Source organism: Sinocyclocheilus grahami, unplaced genomic scaffold (assembly GCF_001515645.1).
Source record: "Sinocyclocheilus grahami isolate Dianchi unplaced genomic scaffold, SAMN03320097.WGS_v1.1 scaffold322.1, whole genome shotgun sequence".
NCBI lineage: Eukaryota > Metazoa > Chordata > Actinopteri > Cypriniformes > Cyprinidae > Sinocyclocheilus > Sinocyclocheilus grahami.
Window position 1 is genome coordinate 266,017 of NW_015505501.1, and position 14,127 is coordinate 280,143.

A 14,127-nucleotide genomic window follows, 5' to 3' on the forward strand; every position below is an offset into this window, starting at 1 on the left:
ATCTATCTATCTATCTATCTATCTATCTATCTATCTATCTATCTATCTGTCTTGTCTTGTCTGTCTGTCTGTCTGTCTATCTGTCTGTCGCTCTCTATCTATCTGTCTGTCTGTCGTTCTCTATCTATCTATCTATGTCTATCTGTCTGTCTGCCTGTCTGTCGTTCTCTATCTATCTGTCTATCTGTCTGTCTGCCTGTCTGTCGTTCTCTATCTATCTATCTATCTATTTATCTATCTATCTATCTATCTGTCTGTCTGTCTGTCATTGTCTATCTATCTATCTATCTATCTATCTATCGTTCTATCTATCGTTCTATCTATCTGTCTGTCTGTCGTTCTCTATCTGTCTGTCGTTCTCTATCTGTCTGTCGTTCTCTATCTGTCTGTCGTTCTCTATCTGTCTGTCTGTCTGTCTGTCTATCTGTCTGTCGTTCTCTATCTATCTATCTATCTATCTATCTATCGTTCTATCTATCGTTCTATCTATCTGTCTGTCTGTCGTTCTCTATCTGTCTGTCGTTCTCTATCTGTCTGTCTGTCTGTCTGTCTGTCTATCTGTCTGTCGTTATCTATCTATCTATCTATCTATCTATCTATCTTGTCTGTCTGTCTGTCTGTCTGTCTGTCTATCTGTCTGTCGCTCTCTATCTATCTGTCTGTCTGTCTGTCGTTCTCTATCTATCTATCTATGTCTATCTGTCTGTCGTTCTCTATCTGTCTGTCTGTCTGTCTGTCACTATCTATCTATCTATCTATCTATCTATCTATCTATCTATCTATCTATCTATCTATCTATCTATCTATCTGTCTGTCTGTCGTTCTCTATCTGTCTGTCGTTCTCTATCTGTCTGTCTGTCTGTCTGTCTGTCGCTATCTATCTATCTATCTATCTATCTATCTATCTATCTAGCTGTCTGTCTGTCTGTCGTTCTCTATCTATCTATCTGTCTATCTGTCTGTGTCTATCTATGTATATCTATCTATCTGTCTGTCTGTCTGTCTGTCGTTCTATCTATACAGTGGGTACGGAAAGTATTCAGACCCCCTTAAATGAGTTAAATATATGAGTGTCACAGCAAAGGGTCTGAATACTTAGGACCATGTGATATTTCAGTTTTTCTTTTTTAATAAATCTGCAAAAATGTCAACAATTCTGTGTTTTTCTGTCAATATGGGGTGCCGTGTGTACATTAATGAGGAAAAAAAATTAACTTAAATGATTTTAGCAAATGGCTGCAATATAACAAAGAGTGAAATATTTAAGGGGGTCTGAATACTTTCCGTACCCACTGTATATCTTTCTATATATCTATCTATCTGTCTGTCTGTCTGTCGTTCTATCGTTCCATCTATCTATCTATCTATCTATCTATCTATCTATCTATCTATCTATCTATCTATCTATCTATCTATCGTTCTATCGTTCTATCGTTCTATCTATCTATCTTTCTATCTATCTATCTATCTATCTATCTATCTGTCTATCTGTCTCTCTGTCTGTCGTTCTATCGTTCTATCGTTCTATCTATCTATCTATCTATCTATCTATCTATCTATCTATCTATCTATATCTATCTATCTATCGTTCTATCTATCTATCTATCGTTCTATCTATCTATCTATCTGTCTGTCGTTCTATCTAACGTTCTATAGATAGTCATGGGGAAGTCGTAGCCTAATGGTTAGAGAGTCGGACTCGTAACGCAAAGGTTGTGGGTTCGAGTTCGAGTCTCATACCAGCAGGAATTGTAGGTGTGGGGGAGTGAATGTACAGTGCTCTCTCCCACCTTCAATACCACGACTGAGGTGTCCTTGAGCAAGTGTCCTCCGGGTGTGTGTGTTCACTGCTGTGTGTGTGCACTTTGGATGGGTTAAATGCAGAGCACTAATTCCGAGTATGGGTCACCATACTTGGCCACATGTCACTTCACTTCTATCTATTGTTCTATCTCTCCAATTTAATTTGAGTGATCTTTTTTGGATATTAATAATCAATAGGAATTGGCCTAATTATGCCCTACATGCGTTATTGGGTGTTCTCCTTTGTAATTTTAGAATGAGTTTGCAGAATTCTGATTTATAATATATTCCATTGTGCCAAATAGAATCAAATGCTTTTTTTGAAATTGAAAAAGCATGCAAATATTTTCCATTTTTGTTCTGTTTGATGTGTTTATTGATTAGCCTGTGTAGAGTGTGAATGTGGTCAGCATTTCTGTGATTTGGAAGGAAGCCATTCTGACTCAGGACCAGAGTATGTGAGCAGAGCAGTGTGATTTTGAAGGGAGCGAGGAGTGGATTTTTAAAAAGTCTTAGCATTGTGGTTTTCACTCGCTCCATCACGAGTACAATTCATACCAACAGCCCATAATATTGAAACCTGCATATAAACTGCACATATAGCAAGAATTCACATGTTAAACATATATTTAGCTAGCTTGATACAGATGGATCACTCAAATCAGAAAGAATGTGAAGGTTATGATGACGGCAATGGACTTGAGCAGGTTAGTTCTCAAGGAATTTGTTTGTTCCTTCTAGATACTGAATATTTTTGGGTAAGAGCATGATTTAAACAGCACTTACAGCACTTATTCACATGCAATCGCTCTCTCAATAATGCAATCAAACAAATGTAATACAGTGCTCTTTCATCTGTATCCGATTTCGAATGAGTAGAAATCTGTAAGAAATGCAGCAATCCGTAGATAAAATAGGCTAACTGACGAAAACGTAGGTTATTTTCATCCTTCACAAACAAAATTTGCACTACAATAAGCAGCAATGATACCTTCTAATTAGGGCTGCACAATTAATCGAATTTTGAATCGTGATTACAATTGCGGATGCCACAATTACGTAATCGTTCAAAACTGCAATTACTACCAAAAAAAAAAAGTCCACTTACATTTTTCTGCATAGTTAAGATGTGTGTGGTGTTTTTTTCTTTCTACAGTTTATCTTAAGGGATATTTCCATTGTTTTAATTTTAGTTTTAGCATAACATTATAATACCATGCATATTTTAACTTTTTTTATGTAAAGAAGAAACCAAACCAATGTATAGTTGACATTTGAGGCTTAATGCTATAGAAAGGCAATAAAAGTTTTTCTGTTAGTGTTTTCAGCTTATTTTCATATAAAAATATGGCATGCATTTGCTTCAAACAATGGTATAAAGCTATTCAAAACATCAATTGTGATAATTGCAATTATAATTTCAAGGGAATAATCGACAGTTATGATTTTTGTCATAATCGTGCAGCCCTACTTCTAATGCAGACAACCATGCAATAAGCTTGGCATGTGGTAGGAAAAAAGTTTGCACACTAGTGTTCCAATAAGCCACTTTAAAACTACTCTGCTAGTATTTTATTAAATTTTTTTCTTTTAATTTATTTTACGAACAGAACTTCTGTGATACTTCAAAACATACTGAAATACTTGGGGAAATTGTTGCCGCTCCACTCCGCTCACATACTCTGCTCAGAACAGTGTGTCCGTTAAGGAAGTTTACAATTCTATTGCTTAAAATAAAAAAAGCATCTGAAATTATTATGGTCCAATTCATCTCCACTCTTGTAAATTGTGACTCCAGGAAAACAGCCTGAACTTAGTACAAGGTTGAATCATGTTTCACAATTTGAGTTGAATTACTGAAATAAATGAACTTTTCCACGACATTCTAATTTGAGATGCACCTGTAGTTGCTGAAACACCTAGAATGCTGTCAGAGCTGCAAGCTGCAATATAATCTAATTATATTTGTCATTGAGTTGGTTTGCTGGGATTTCTTTATATACATTTTCAAAATGTTATATACTAGTATGTGTAGTATGTCCAAAAAACATGGAATTTGTGGAATTAGAACAACAGACACTTTGTTGCATTGTTGATTTGAGCTGTCGGTTTTGTTTTGTGTGTTGACAGTAAGATGACATCGCTCACAGAGGACGTGCGGCGCAGCGCGATGCTGTGCATCCTCACCGTACCCACCACCATGACCAGCCACGACCTCATGAAGTTTGTGGCCCCCTTCAATGACGTCATGGAGCACATGAAGATCATCCGGGACTCCATGCCCAACCAGTACATGGTGCTGGTAAAGTTCAGGAGTCAGGTCAGTTACCTATCCAGATACAAGAACAATGACAATGAATTAACTGAAATTTGATTGGGCAGGATCTAAAAAGTGCCCAGTCTGTCTAATCCTCACTAATTTGGTTTATAACACAGTTCTTCAGAAAAAAAAACCTTCATGCATTTTCTGGTAAAGACTCATTAATTGCTGCCTGCAACTACACTTTTCACAAGAAGATGATTTGCCTCTGATTCTGACCATAGACACATTTTGCCACATGATTTGCAAAATAAACTCATGCAAATTAGCCTGCTGAAGTTTTTTTGATGTTCAGTATTTTATGAATGGACGGTCATTGTGTTTTTTTCATTTTTTTAGGCCGATGCTGACAGCTTCTACACAACATGTAACGGCCGTCAGTTCAACTCCATTGAGGATGCTGTCTGCCAGTTAGTCTATGTGGAGAGAGCGGAAGTCATCAAATCTGAAGAGGTAAGGCTCTGGAGCATTAGTTAGTAGTGTTTACTAAAGCAAATATCTAATATGTGACCCTGGACCACAAAACCAGTCTTAAGTGTCAATTTTTTTAAATTGAGATTTATACATCATCTGAAAGTTGAATAAATAAGCTTTCCATTGATGTATGGTTTATTAGGATCGGACGATATTTGGTCGAGATACAACTATTTGAAAAACTGGAATCTGAGGGTGCAAAAAAATCACAATATTGAGAAAATCTCCTTTAAAGTTGTCCAAATTAAGTTCTTAGCAATGCATATTAGTAGACAAAAATTTAGTTTTGATATATTTACGGTAGGAAATTTACAAAATATCTTCATGGAACATGATCTTTACTTAATATTCTAATGATTTTTGGCATAAAAGAAAAATCGATAATTTTGACCCATACAATGTATTTTTGGCTATTGCTACAAACATACTCGTTCTACTTAAGACTGGTTTTGTGCTCCAGGGTCACATATGACTTGAACAAACCACCAATGATGCTTCTGAAATCACATATTGTCAAAAGTACAGAACGCGATACCAGTCAGTACTGTAATTTAAAAAATATCCATTTCCAGCTAACATTTGAGCGCTGTTGAGCCGATTCTTAAACAATTTCTTGGCCAATTTGTTCACGAGCTCAACAGATATGACTGTGATTGGCTACAATGATCATCGCTTCATGCTCTTCACCGAGCGCTCGCACAGGAGCATTTAAAAGCCGCGTTTATCAGCAGATCCCTAATATATCTGCACATAGACCGATCTGCTGATAACCAATTGTAGTACCTACTAGACAATAGTGTTGTCAGAAGTACCGACTGGTAATTGGTTTTAAAGTATATAATATTGACGGCTAGCAGTTGAAATGGATACTGCAGTCTAAATTAAAAATATTGGAGAGAGTTGTTTTTCCCACCCACTCCTCCTCAGACACGACACTCATATGGGTTGCCAGACAAGCAACAGAATAAATGCAACTGACACGACGCGCCGCAACAGCTGAAGTCTGTCTACACTGGACGCAACAAAGCCACCGTAAAAAATCCAGTGTAAACAGCATCACTGATTATAATGGGTTCTATAGGATTTTGTCGCGCCACGTCCAGTGTAGACAGGGTGTTACTATGTAAGTTGATGAGTTGATTTATCTAAGTTTTAATATTCCTCTGGTCATCGAGCCTTTTAGATGGATGCCGAGGCTTTTTAGGTCGGGTAGAATCTGCTATCTCTGATCCAGCTCATGTTCTGGCTTCCATGGATTCAATACACTGTGATTTACGCAAACTGGCAACCCGGGGTGTCAAAATACTATTGGGTGAATTGGCAGTGGGTGGAGTCACACAGACCAAAACAAAAACGGTCATTCCGACACGAAACACACATTTAAAAGCAGAATAACTGGCTGTAGTGTTGTTTTTCGGAGAAACAAGTATGTTGACTTAACATGTTTCTTAAATATCTGCAAACATATTATGGTGTTTTTATGCTTTAGCACAGTCAAAAAATTACATAAAGCCCCTTTAACAACCGTTACAAAGTATAAATCCTTTCCTGTGGCCTCATGGGATAGTAAAGCATCCATCGAATGAATCAACGAAAGTAGTAAAGCATCTGGGGATTTTTTTGCCTACTTTTTTGCGAATACTATGAATTCGGACTACTCTTTTAGCATACTGTTTTTCACCTAAAAAATTACATACACTAAATGTAGTTCTGTTCACTTAAATCGTATTTTAAAGTTTTTATTTTAAATTTGATATTTAAAGCATTTTCATTTGTGTTTTACATTTAATTATTAACAGTAAGTTATAAAAAAAGATATATTATTACTAAAGCAAGCAATTATTATGAACAAACCAATAACACTGTGTTAAGTGTTAAAATCCGTGGCAACCACCCGAACATTTCAACATATTTAAAGTACACAGAACAACCACATAGCAAAACATTTGAATTTATGTTTTAGATTTAACAATAAGTTCTCAAATTAAAAAGAAATCATATTATTATCATTACTGAAGCAAGCAGCTACTATGATTTGAACAAACGACACTAAGTTATAAAATTCTTGGCAACGTAACACTATTTTAGACCGATGCATTGCTTGAGTGACCAGGAATAACCAGTTTTGTTGTTGACTGGCTGTTTTTGTTTAAACACATGCACACGCACATGTCGTGTTTCCAGCACTGATTTACATGCATAACAATAGCTGCAGTGTTCTGGAATGTGTGAATGATCTCAAACTCTTCATTATGAACAGGGGGCCAGTTTACCTGTGATGGATCTGACTGAGCTGCCCAAGTGCACCGTGTGTTTGGAGCGCATGGACGAGTCCGTCAACGGCGTGTTGACCACCCTGTGCAACCACAGCTTTCACAGCCAGTGTCTGCAGAGATGGGAGGATGCATCGTGAGTGCTGTCATTCACAACCAAAGCGCTTAGATTCAACATGCAATCAAAATGACTTACTTTCTAATCATTTTAAAAACAACAAATAGCTTTGCTGGTGATATATCCAAGGCTGTGTGGGCTAGGAAAATATATATTAAATAGTAATATTAATTTGAATCCTACTGAAAAAAGTTCAAGTCTGACCCTACCCTAATTATAATATAGTTATTATTGACTTTATTATATTATAATTTGATATTTAAATCATTTTAATTTGTTTTACATTTAATTATAAACAATAAGTTGTAAGTGTGTGTGTGTATATGTATATATATATATATATATATATATATATATATATAGGGATGCACCGGTATGAACATTTTGACCGATAACCGATAATTCTTTATTTTTGAAAGCCGATAACCGATATGTTGGCCGATAAATCTATATCAAATTTTTTATATACTTTTTGAGAGCCTGATTACAAAAAAGGTCTCCTCATTAAAAACCACATCCCAAACACTTCAACATAAGCAGCCTAGTTTAAACGGTGTACGTTTTAAAAACACTCTTTGTTATATTGCAGCCATTTTTTAAATCATTTAAGTTAATTTTTTTTCCACATTAATGTACACACAGCACCCCCTATTGACAGAAAAACACAGCATTGTTGACATTTTTGCAGATTTATTAAAAAAGAAACCTGAAATATCACATGGTCTTAAGTATTCAGACCCTTTGCTCAGTTTTTAGTAGAAGCACCCTTTTGATCTAATATAGCCATGAGTCTTTTTGGGAAAGATGCAATAAGTTTTTCACACCTGGATTTGGGGATCTTCTGCCATTCCTCCTTGCAGATCCTCTCCAGTTCTGTCAGGTTGGATGGTAAACGTTGGTGGACAGCCATTTTTAGGTCTCTCCAGAGATGCTCAATTTGGTTTAAGTCAGGGCTCTGGCTGGGCCATTCAAGAACAGTCACAGAGTTGTTGTGAAGCCACTCCTTCGTTATTTTAGCTGTGTGCTTAGGGTCATTGTCTTGTTGGAAGGTAAACCTTCGGCCCAGTCTGAGGTCCTGAGCACTTTGGAGAAGGTTTTCGTCCAGGATATCCCTGTGCTTGGCCGCATTCATCTTTCCCTCGATTGTAACCAGTCGTCCTGTCCCTGCAGCTGAAAAACACCCCCACAGTATGATGCTGCCACCACCATGCTTCATTGTTGGGACTGTATTGGACAGGTGATGAGCAGTGCCTGGTTTTCTCCACACATACCGCTTAGAATTAAGGCCAAAAAGTTCTCATCAGACCAGAGAATCTTATTTCTCACTATCTTGGAGTCCTTCAGGTGTTTTTTCATGTGTCTTGCACTGAGGAGAGGCTTCCGTCGGGCCCCTCTGCCATAAAGCCCCGACTGGTGGAGGGCTGCAGTGGTGGTTGACTTTCTACAACTTTCTCCCATCTCCCGACTGCATCTCTGGAGCTTAGCCACAGTGATCTTTGGGTTCTTCTTTACCTATAAGGCTCTTCTCCCCTGATAGCTCAGTTTGGCCGGACGGCCAGCTCTAGGTAGGGTTCTGGTCATCCCAAACGTCTTCCATTTATGGATTATGGAGGCCACTGTGCTCTTGGGAACCTTAAGTGCAGCAGAATTTTTTTTGTAACCTTGGCCAGATCTGTGCCTTGCCACAATTCTGTCTCTGAGCTCTTCAGGCAGTTCCTTTGACCTCATGGTTCTCATTTGCTCTGACATGCACTGTGAGCTGTAAGGTCTTATATAGACAGGTGTGTGGCTTTCCTAATCAAGTCCAATCAGTATAATCAAACACAGCTGGACTCAAATGAAGGTGTAGAACCATCTCAAGGATGATCAGAAGAAATGGACAGCACCTGAGTTAAATGAGTGTCACAGCAAAGGGTCTGAATACTTAGGACCATGTGATATTTCAGTTTTTCTTTTTTAATAAATCTGCAAAAATGTCAACAATTCTGTGTTTTTCTGTCAATATGGGGTGCTGTGTGTACATTAATGAGGAAAAAAAATTAACTTAAATGATTTTAGCAAATGGCTGCAATATAACAAAGAGTGAAAAATTTAAGGGGGTCTGAATACTTTCCGTACCCACTGTATATATGTGTATTATATTAGTTAATATTTTTTAGTTCATTTTGTTCATGCTTGGCAAATTTCATCCACACCCTCGTGTCACATTCTTCTCTCATGACGCATCAGTGCATGACACTGTGTTTGTGCTCATATTTTGCTCTCATCTGTTATTTACGTGCGTAAAAGTAATCACTTTTAACCTTTTTGTCCCGATTCTTCATTGACGTGATACAGGTTTGCTAGGCCGTTCTCTATTCTTGCTGTTGTGTTTGTGTTTAATTGTCATAGCTGACCTCTGACCTGCGAGATGAACGTCACAGTGTCATGTTTCATGCGCACAATGGGAGTGCAAACCGCTTTTGCGGAGATGGTTTCAGGTTTAAGTGTTTACACACATGAATTTGGCACGTGTGATGCATTTTTGTGACAAATTTCTGAGTGAACTGATATTCAGTGGGAAATTTTGTAGGGTGGGACTTTATTTTATTCATCAGGATTTGATTGGGCTTGAAAAATAGGTCATGATATCATTAGTGGAGTTTGCTAATGCATGCATCACTATTACTAACGCTCATACTATGAGCTAGTGATTTGAACAGACTGCTAACTCAAACTGTGACTCATAAATATTAGATTTAGACTGAAGATGGGACATTTATAAAGAAAGTAAATGGTCTTTTTGACGTCACATTGGAATAGTTTACCCAAAAATGAACAGTTGCTGAAAATGTACTCATCCTCAGGCCATCCAAGAGGTGGATGAGTTTGTTTTTCATCAGATTTGGAGAAATGTAGCATTCCATGGATCCATTCTCTGTAGTGAATGGGTGCCGTCAGAATAAGAGTCCAAACAGCTGATAAAAACATCACAATAATCCACACCACTCCAGTCCATCAGTTAATGTAGTGTGAAGGTGCGTGTTTGTAAGAAACAAACCCATCATTAAAATGTTTTTAACTTTAAACCATTGTTTCAGGCTAAATATAAGTCCTCTATCCATAATAACGCTTCCTCCAGTGCATCTTTTCTGAATCAGGAAAGAAATCTGCAAAGATCAAGCACCGTTTACAGTCCAAAATAACTCTAAACAAATATGTGGCTGGATTTTGATGTGAGAGACCACAGGAGATGGACTTTTACACCAGAGGAAGCGTTATTATGGACTTAAGTTAAAAATGGTTTAATGATGGATTTGTTTCTTACAAACACGCATGTTTTTGGCTTCACAAGACATTAACTGATGGACTGGAGTGGTGTGGGTTACTTAAGGATTATTGTGATGTTTTTATCAGCTGTTTGGTCTCTCATTCTGACGGCACCCATTCACCGCAGAGCATCCATTGGGGAGCAAGTGATATAATGCTACATTTCTCCAAATCTGATGAAGAAACAAACTCATCTACATCTTGGATGGCCTGAGGGTGAGTAAATATTCAACAAATTTTCACTATTCCTTTAAGAGCACTAACAGTGTGCACTTCTTCTGCAGGTGTCCTGTGTGCAGATACTGTCAGACTCCTGAACCCGTGGAGGAGAACAAGTGTTTTGAGTGTGGAGTCCAAGAGGTAAACAACTAATTGACTAACTGCACACGGAAAACATCATTGTAGTAATGAATAACACATTTCTTTGGACAAAACACATCTGAAAAATAGAACAGGACACAGTGATCTGCTGTGAGACAGCCACATGACCCAGGTTATCCTAAACATGTAATATAATTATTTAATACATTTTTGCACATCATGTATAACAGGGGTGCCCAACCCTGCTCCTGGCGATCGACTGTCCTGCAAAGTTTAGCTCCAACTCTAATCAAACACACCTGCCTTTAATTTTTAAGTGATCCTGAAGACCCTAATTAGTTGCTTCAGGTGTGTTTGTTTAGGGTTGGAGCTGAACTTTGCAGAGCCTTTGCCCTTATGTTGATCAGATAACTACGTTCATCGGCTTGTTGCCAGTAAAACCGACGGGAAGATGGTGCAGTACGAGTGTGAGGGCGACACGTGTCAGGATGAGAAGATCGATGCACTGCAGCTCGAGGTGTGTGTGTGTGTGTGTGTGTGTGGGGGGGGGAATTTGCTTTGTGTTAGATACTCTGCCATCATCTTATATTTTGTTTGACAAATCTTTTTCCTACAGTATTCATATTTATTAACCAGCCAGCTGGATTCTCAGCGCATTTACTGGGAGAATAAAATAGTTCATCTGGAGAAAGACACAGCGGAGGAGGAATTAGAATTTTTGTGATTTATTTTTTTTCTTTAAAGTACTGGCTATAGTTATTGCAGTGTATTTATTGGTAGTAAATATTGTTCTTTGAAGGAAATTAAGTTTTTTGAAAGGTAGTTGCTTATTGCTGGAAAAAAATGACTTTTTAAAAAATATAGTAATACACTGTTTACACAGTCTTTTGTGCTGTTTTCTGCAGATGTTCACAGCTGAACAACAAAGTGGTGAAGCTCAGTCAAGAGCTGCGGGAGGAGCAGGAGATGAACCGATGCCTGCGAGCCAATCAGACGCAGCTCCAGGCGCAGCTGCAGGAGGAGGAGAGGCGGGCTCACGAGGCGGCGGCCAATAAAGACGGCCAGATCGCCGAGCTGCAGGAGCAGCTGCGAGACGTCATGTTCTACCTGGAGACGCAGCAGCAGATCGACCGCATGCCGGCAGATGCCCGGCAAGAGATCCAAGAGGGTCAGATCAACATCGCTGCGGCCCCACAGCCTGGGCCCTCGGCCCACGGCCCCGGCAAACTGAGCGGCCGCAAGGGACGATCCAAGAGGGGAAAGTAGCAAAAGACGTTGTGTTTAGTATATTCAGTGCTTAACGGATGGCAGAAATGTTGCACAGGAAATGAGGAAGTTTGAATAATCACCCTTCCTCATGTTAGAAGCTCTAATATATCACCAGTTCCGCTTAGAAATGTAGCTCAACCGGTTTCATATGAAAACAAAGTGCTGTTCTTGTTGCACAATTTTATTTTCATATGTTTTTAGTGTCCTCATAGTTGGAAGAAGTCACTTTTTGATTTACTTTGTTTGTGGAAATGATTGGATATTGCTTTCTGCAACTCTGACAGAAGAATCCCACAAAAACACGTTTGTCATGTTTTGCTTGGAGAGAGAAAAAAAAAAAAATATATTTTGCTGTAATGCATCTGGATGTTTTTTTTTTTTTTTTTTTTGGTAAACTCATTTCTGTTAGCAATCGTTTTGTTTTATTCCATAAGAAAAAAATTCTGTATGGAAAAAACAGAATTGTGACAAAATCAGAATAATTCTGAGAAGAAAATTGAGGGGAAAAAATTGTCACAATTGCAAGATTTTTTTTTTTTTTTTTTTGAGTTTACATCTCATAATTCTGACTTTTTTTCTCTCTCTCTCAGAATTCTGAGTTTATCTCACAAATCTGTTTTTTTTTTGTTACCCCCACCGTGGAATAAAAAAAATAAAGTAATTGTGACTGGTAAAAATGGTCAGAATCGTGAGATATACACTTGCAATTCTCAGGAAAAAGTCAGAATTGCAAGATATAAACTCAAATCACAATTCTGACATTTTTCTCTGAATTCAAGGATTACCTCTTAAAAATTTTTTTTATTATTTTTTTTTACCTTTTTTAGTATAAATAAATACAAATACATACATATATAAATGGCTGAATCAGGCTTCCATACTAAGAAGTACAAATAAATATTACTAAATGCATTTAAACTACAACTTAAATAATATACCATATTTTTTGCATTATAGTAATTGAAAAATGCTTTTGCAACTGAGAATTTGGGTGATGCATGTAACTTTCATGTAGGCTTCATGTTTCAATAGGCTGCATATTCTGCATTTTTCTTTGCATCAGGCTAAAATCGGAGATTTTTGCTGAGCTTGACCTCATTGTGAGCTGTATTCTGATCGCAGGCCACAGGTGTGCTCCTGTAACTCACAATCACAAAGACTTGATGCACAGAAAGAAGCTTTTGTGGTGAAAGGGCTTGTCGCTTCATGATGTAATTTGGTTAATAGACGCACACTGCACTAAATCATGTGGCTTTTGTCATGTCTCATTCTCTAACACATCCACCCACTTATTTTTAGTAAGTTATACACAGTCACTCTTTGTATTGAGACATTTCTCTGGTTTCCACACCCTTCTCGTCGGTTACAGATGCGTGGGATTGCTGGAGGCTAGTAATAACTTTTGACAAGAAAAAAAACCGCAAGCATTTAAAATGTGTGTGATTGTCAAACTGTTAAATCTGCAAATAAAAGTTATTCTGAGGCAACTTCACTAGCAAAGAGCTACTAGAGAAAGTAAGCAAAAGGGCGCGAGGGTGAGCTATATTTGGAGTTTACCACGAAAAACTTCCGAAAACTCAGAAAGCGACTGATTCAGGTAAGTATAAATTATATAAAATTATACACTTAAAATGTATTTTCTTAAATATTACACATTTATATAAAATTAAAAAAATTTATTTGAAGAAATTACATCAAAGCAATTCAGTTACTTGATTATAACTAACTTATACATTTAAATTTAGTTAAATTTTTTATATAACATTTAAATTATGTACATTTGTATAAAATATACAATTTTAATTATTGAAGAAATCCTGTAGCCTATTAAAATACAAAAGCAAACCAATATTTTAAGATCAAATCATTTTTAAGATCAACATTAAATAATGCAATGTAACCAGCAATACGTTTAAAGTAAATCTTTTGATTTCATGTTGACTTTAAAGATAAAGCAAGCTGTGTGAATGCAAAAAAAAATCATTCTAAAGCAGGCACAGCATGTGGAACATTTACTTTTTATTTAAAAAAACTCCTTTTCACATTCCAGTGTTTTTGTTTGTTTTCTCGATTTCCCTAACAAAAGAATTCATCAGCCGACACACTTCCAACCACCTCTTGACCTCCTCCGTCCAGAAGCAGAAGCGCCTGTGCTCCTCGAGCCCCTCAGTCCCGGAGCGACGCAAGAACAGCCGCTCGTTGCACAACCTGTCCTGCATCAAAATAAAAAAAGAGAAAAG

The 14,127-nt window shown here is 37.4% G+C and overlaps 1 protein-coding gene across 1 annotated transcript in view; it reads left to right on the forward strand.

The window, feature by feature from the left end:
- The window catches only part of LOC107602221 (BRCA1-associated protein-like), a 13,927-nt gene extending 1,712 nt beyond the window's left edge, over positions 1-12,215 (forward strand). The window contains exons 4-9 of the mRNA XM_016294667.1: positions 3,934-4,123; positions 4,463-4,576; positions 6,858-7,006; positions 10,582-10,661; positions 11,026-11,135; positions 11,492-12,215. Coding sequence (XP_016150153.1) covers positions 3,934-4,123; positions 4,463-4,576; positions 6,858-7,006; positions 10,582-10,661; positions 11,026-11,135; positions 11,492-11,884 — 1,036 coding nt within the window. The 3' untranslated portion in view covers positions 11,885-12,215. The remainder of the gene's footprint in view (positions 1-3,933; positions 4,124-4,462; positions 4,577-6,857; positions 7,007-10,581; positions 10,662-11,025; positions 11,136-11,491) is intronic.
- The last annotated feature ends 1,912 nt before the right edge of the window (positions 12,216-14,127 follow it).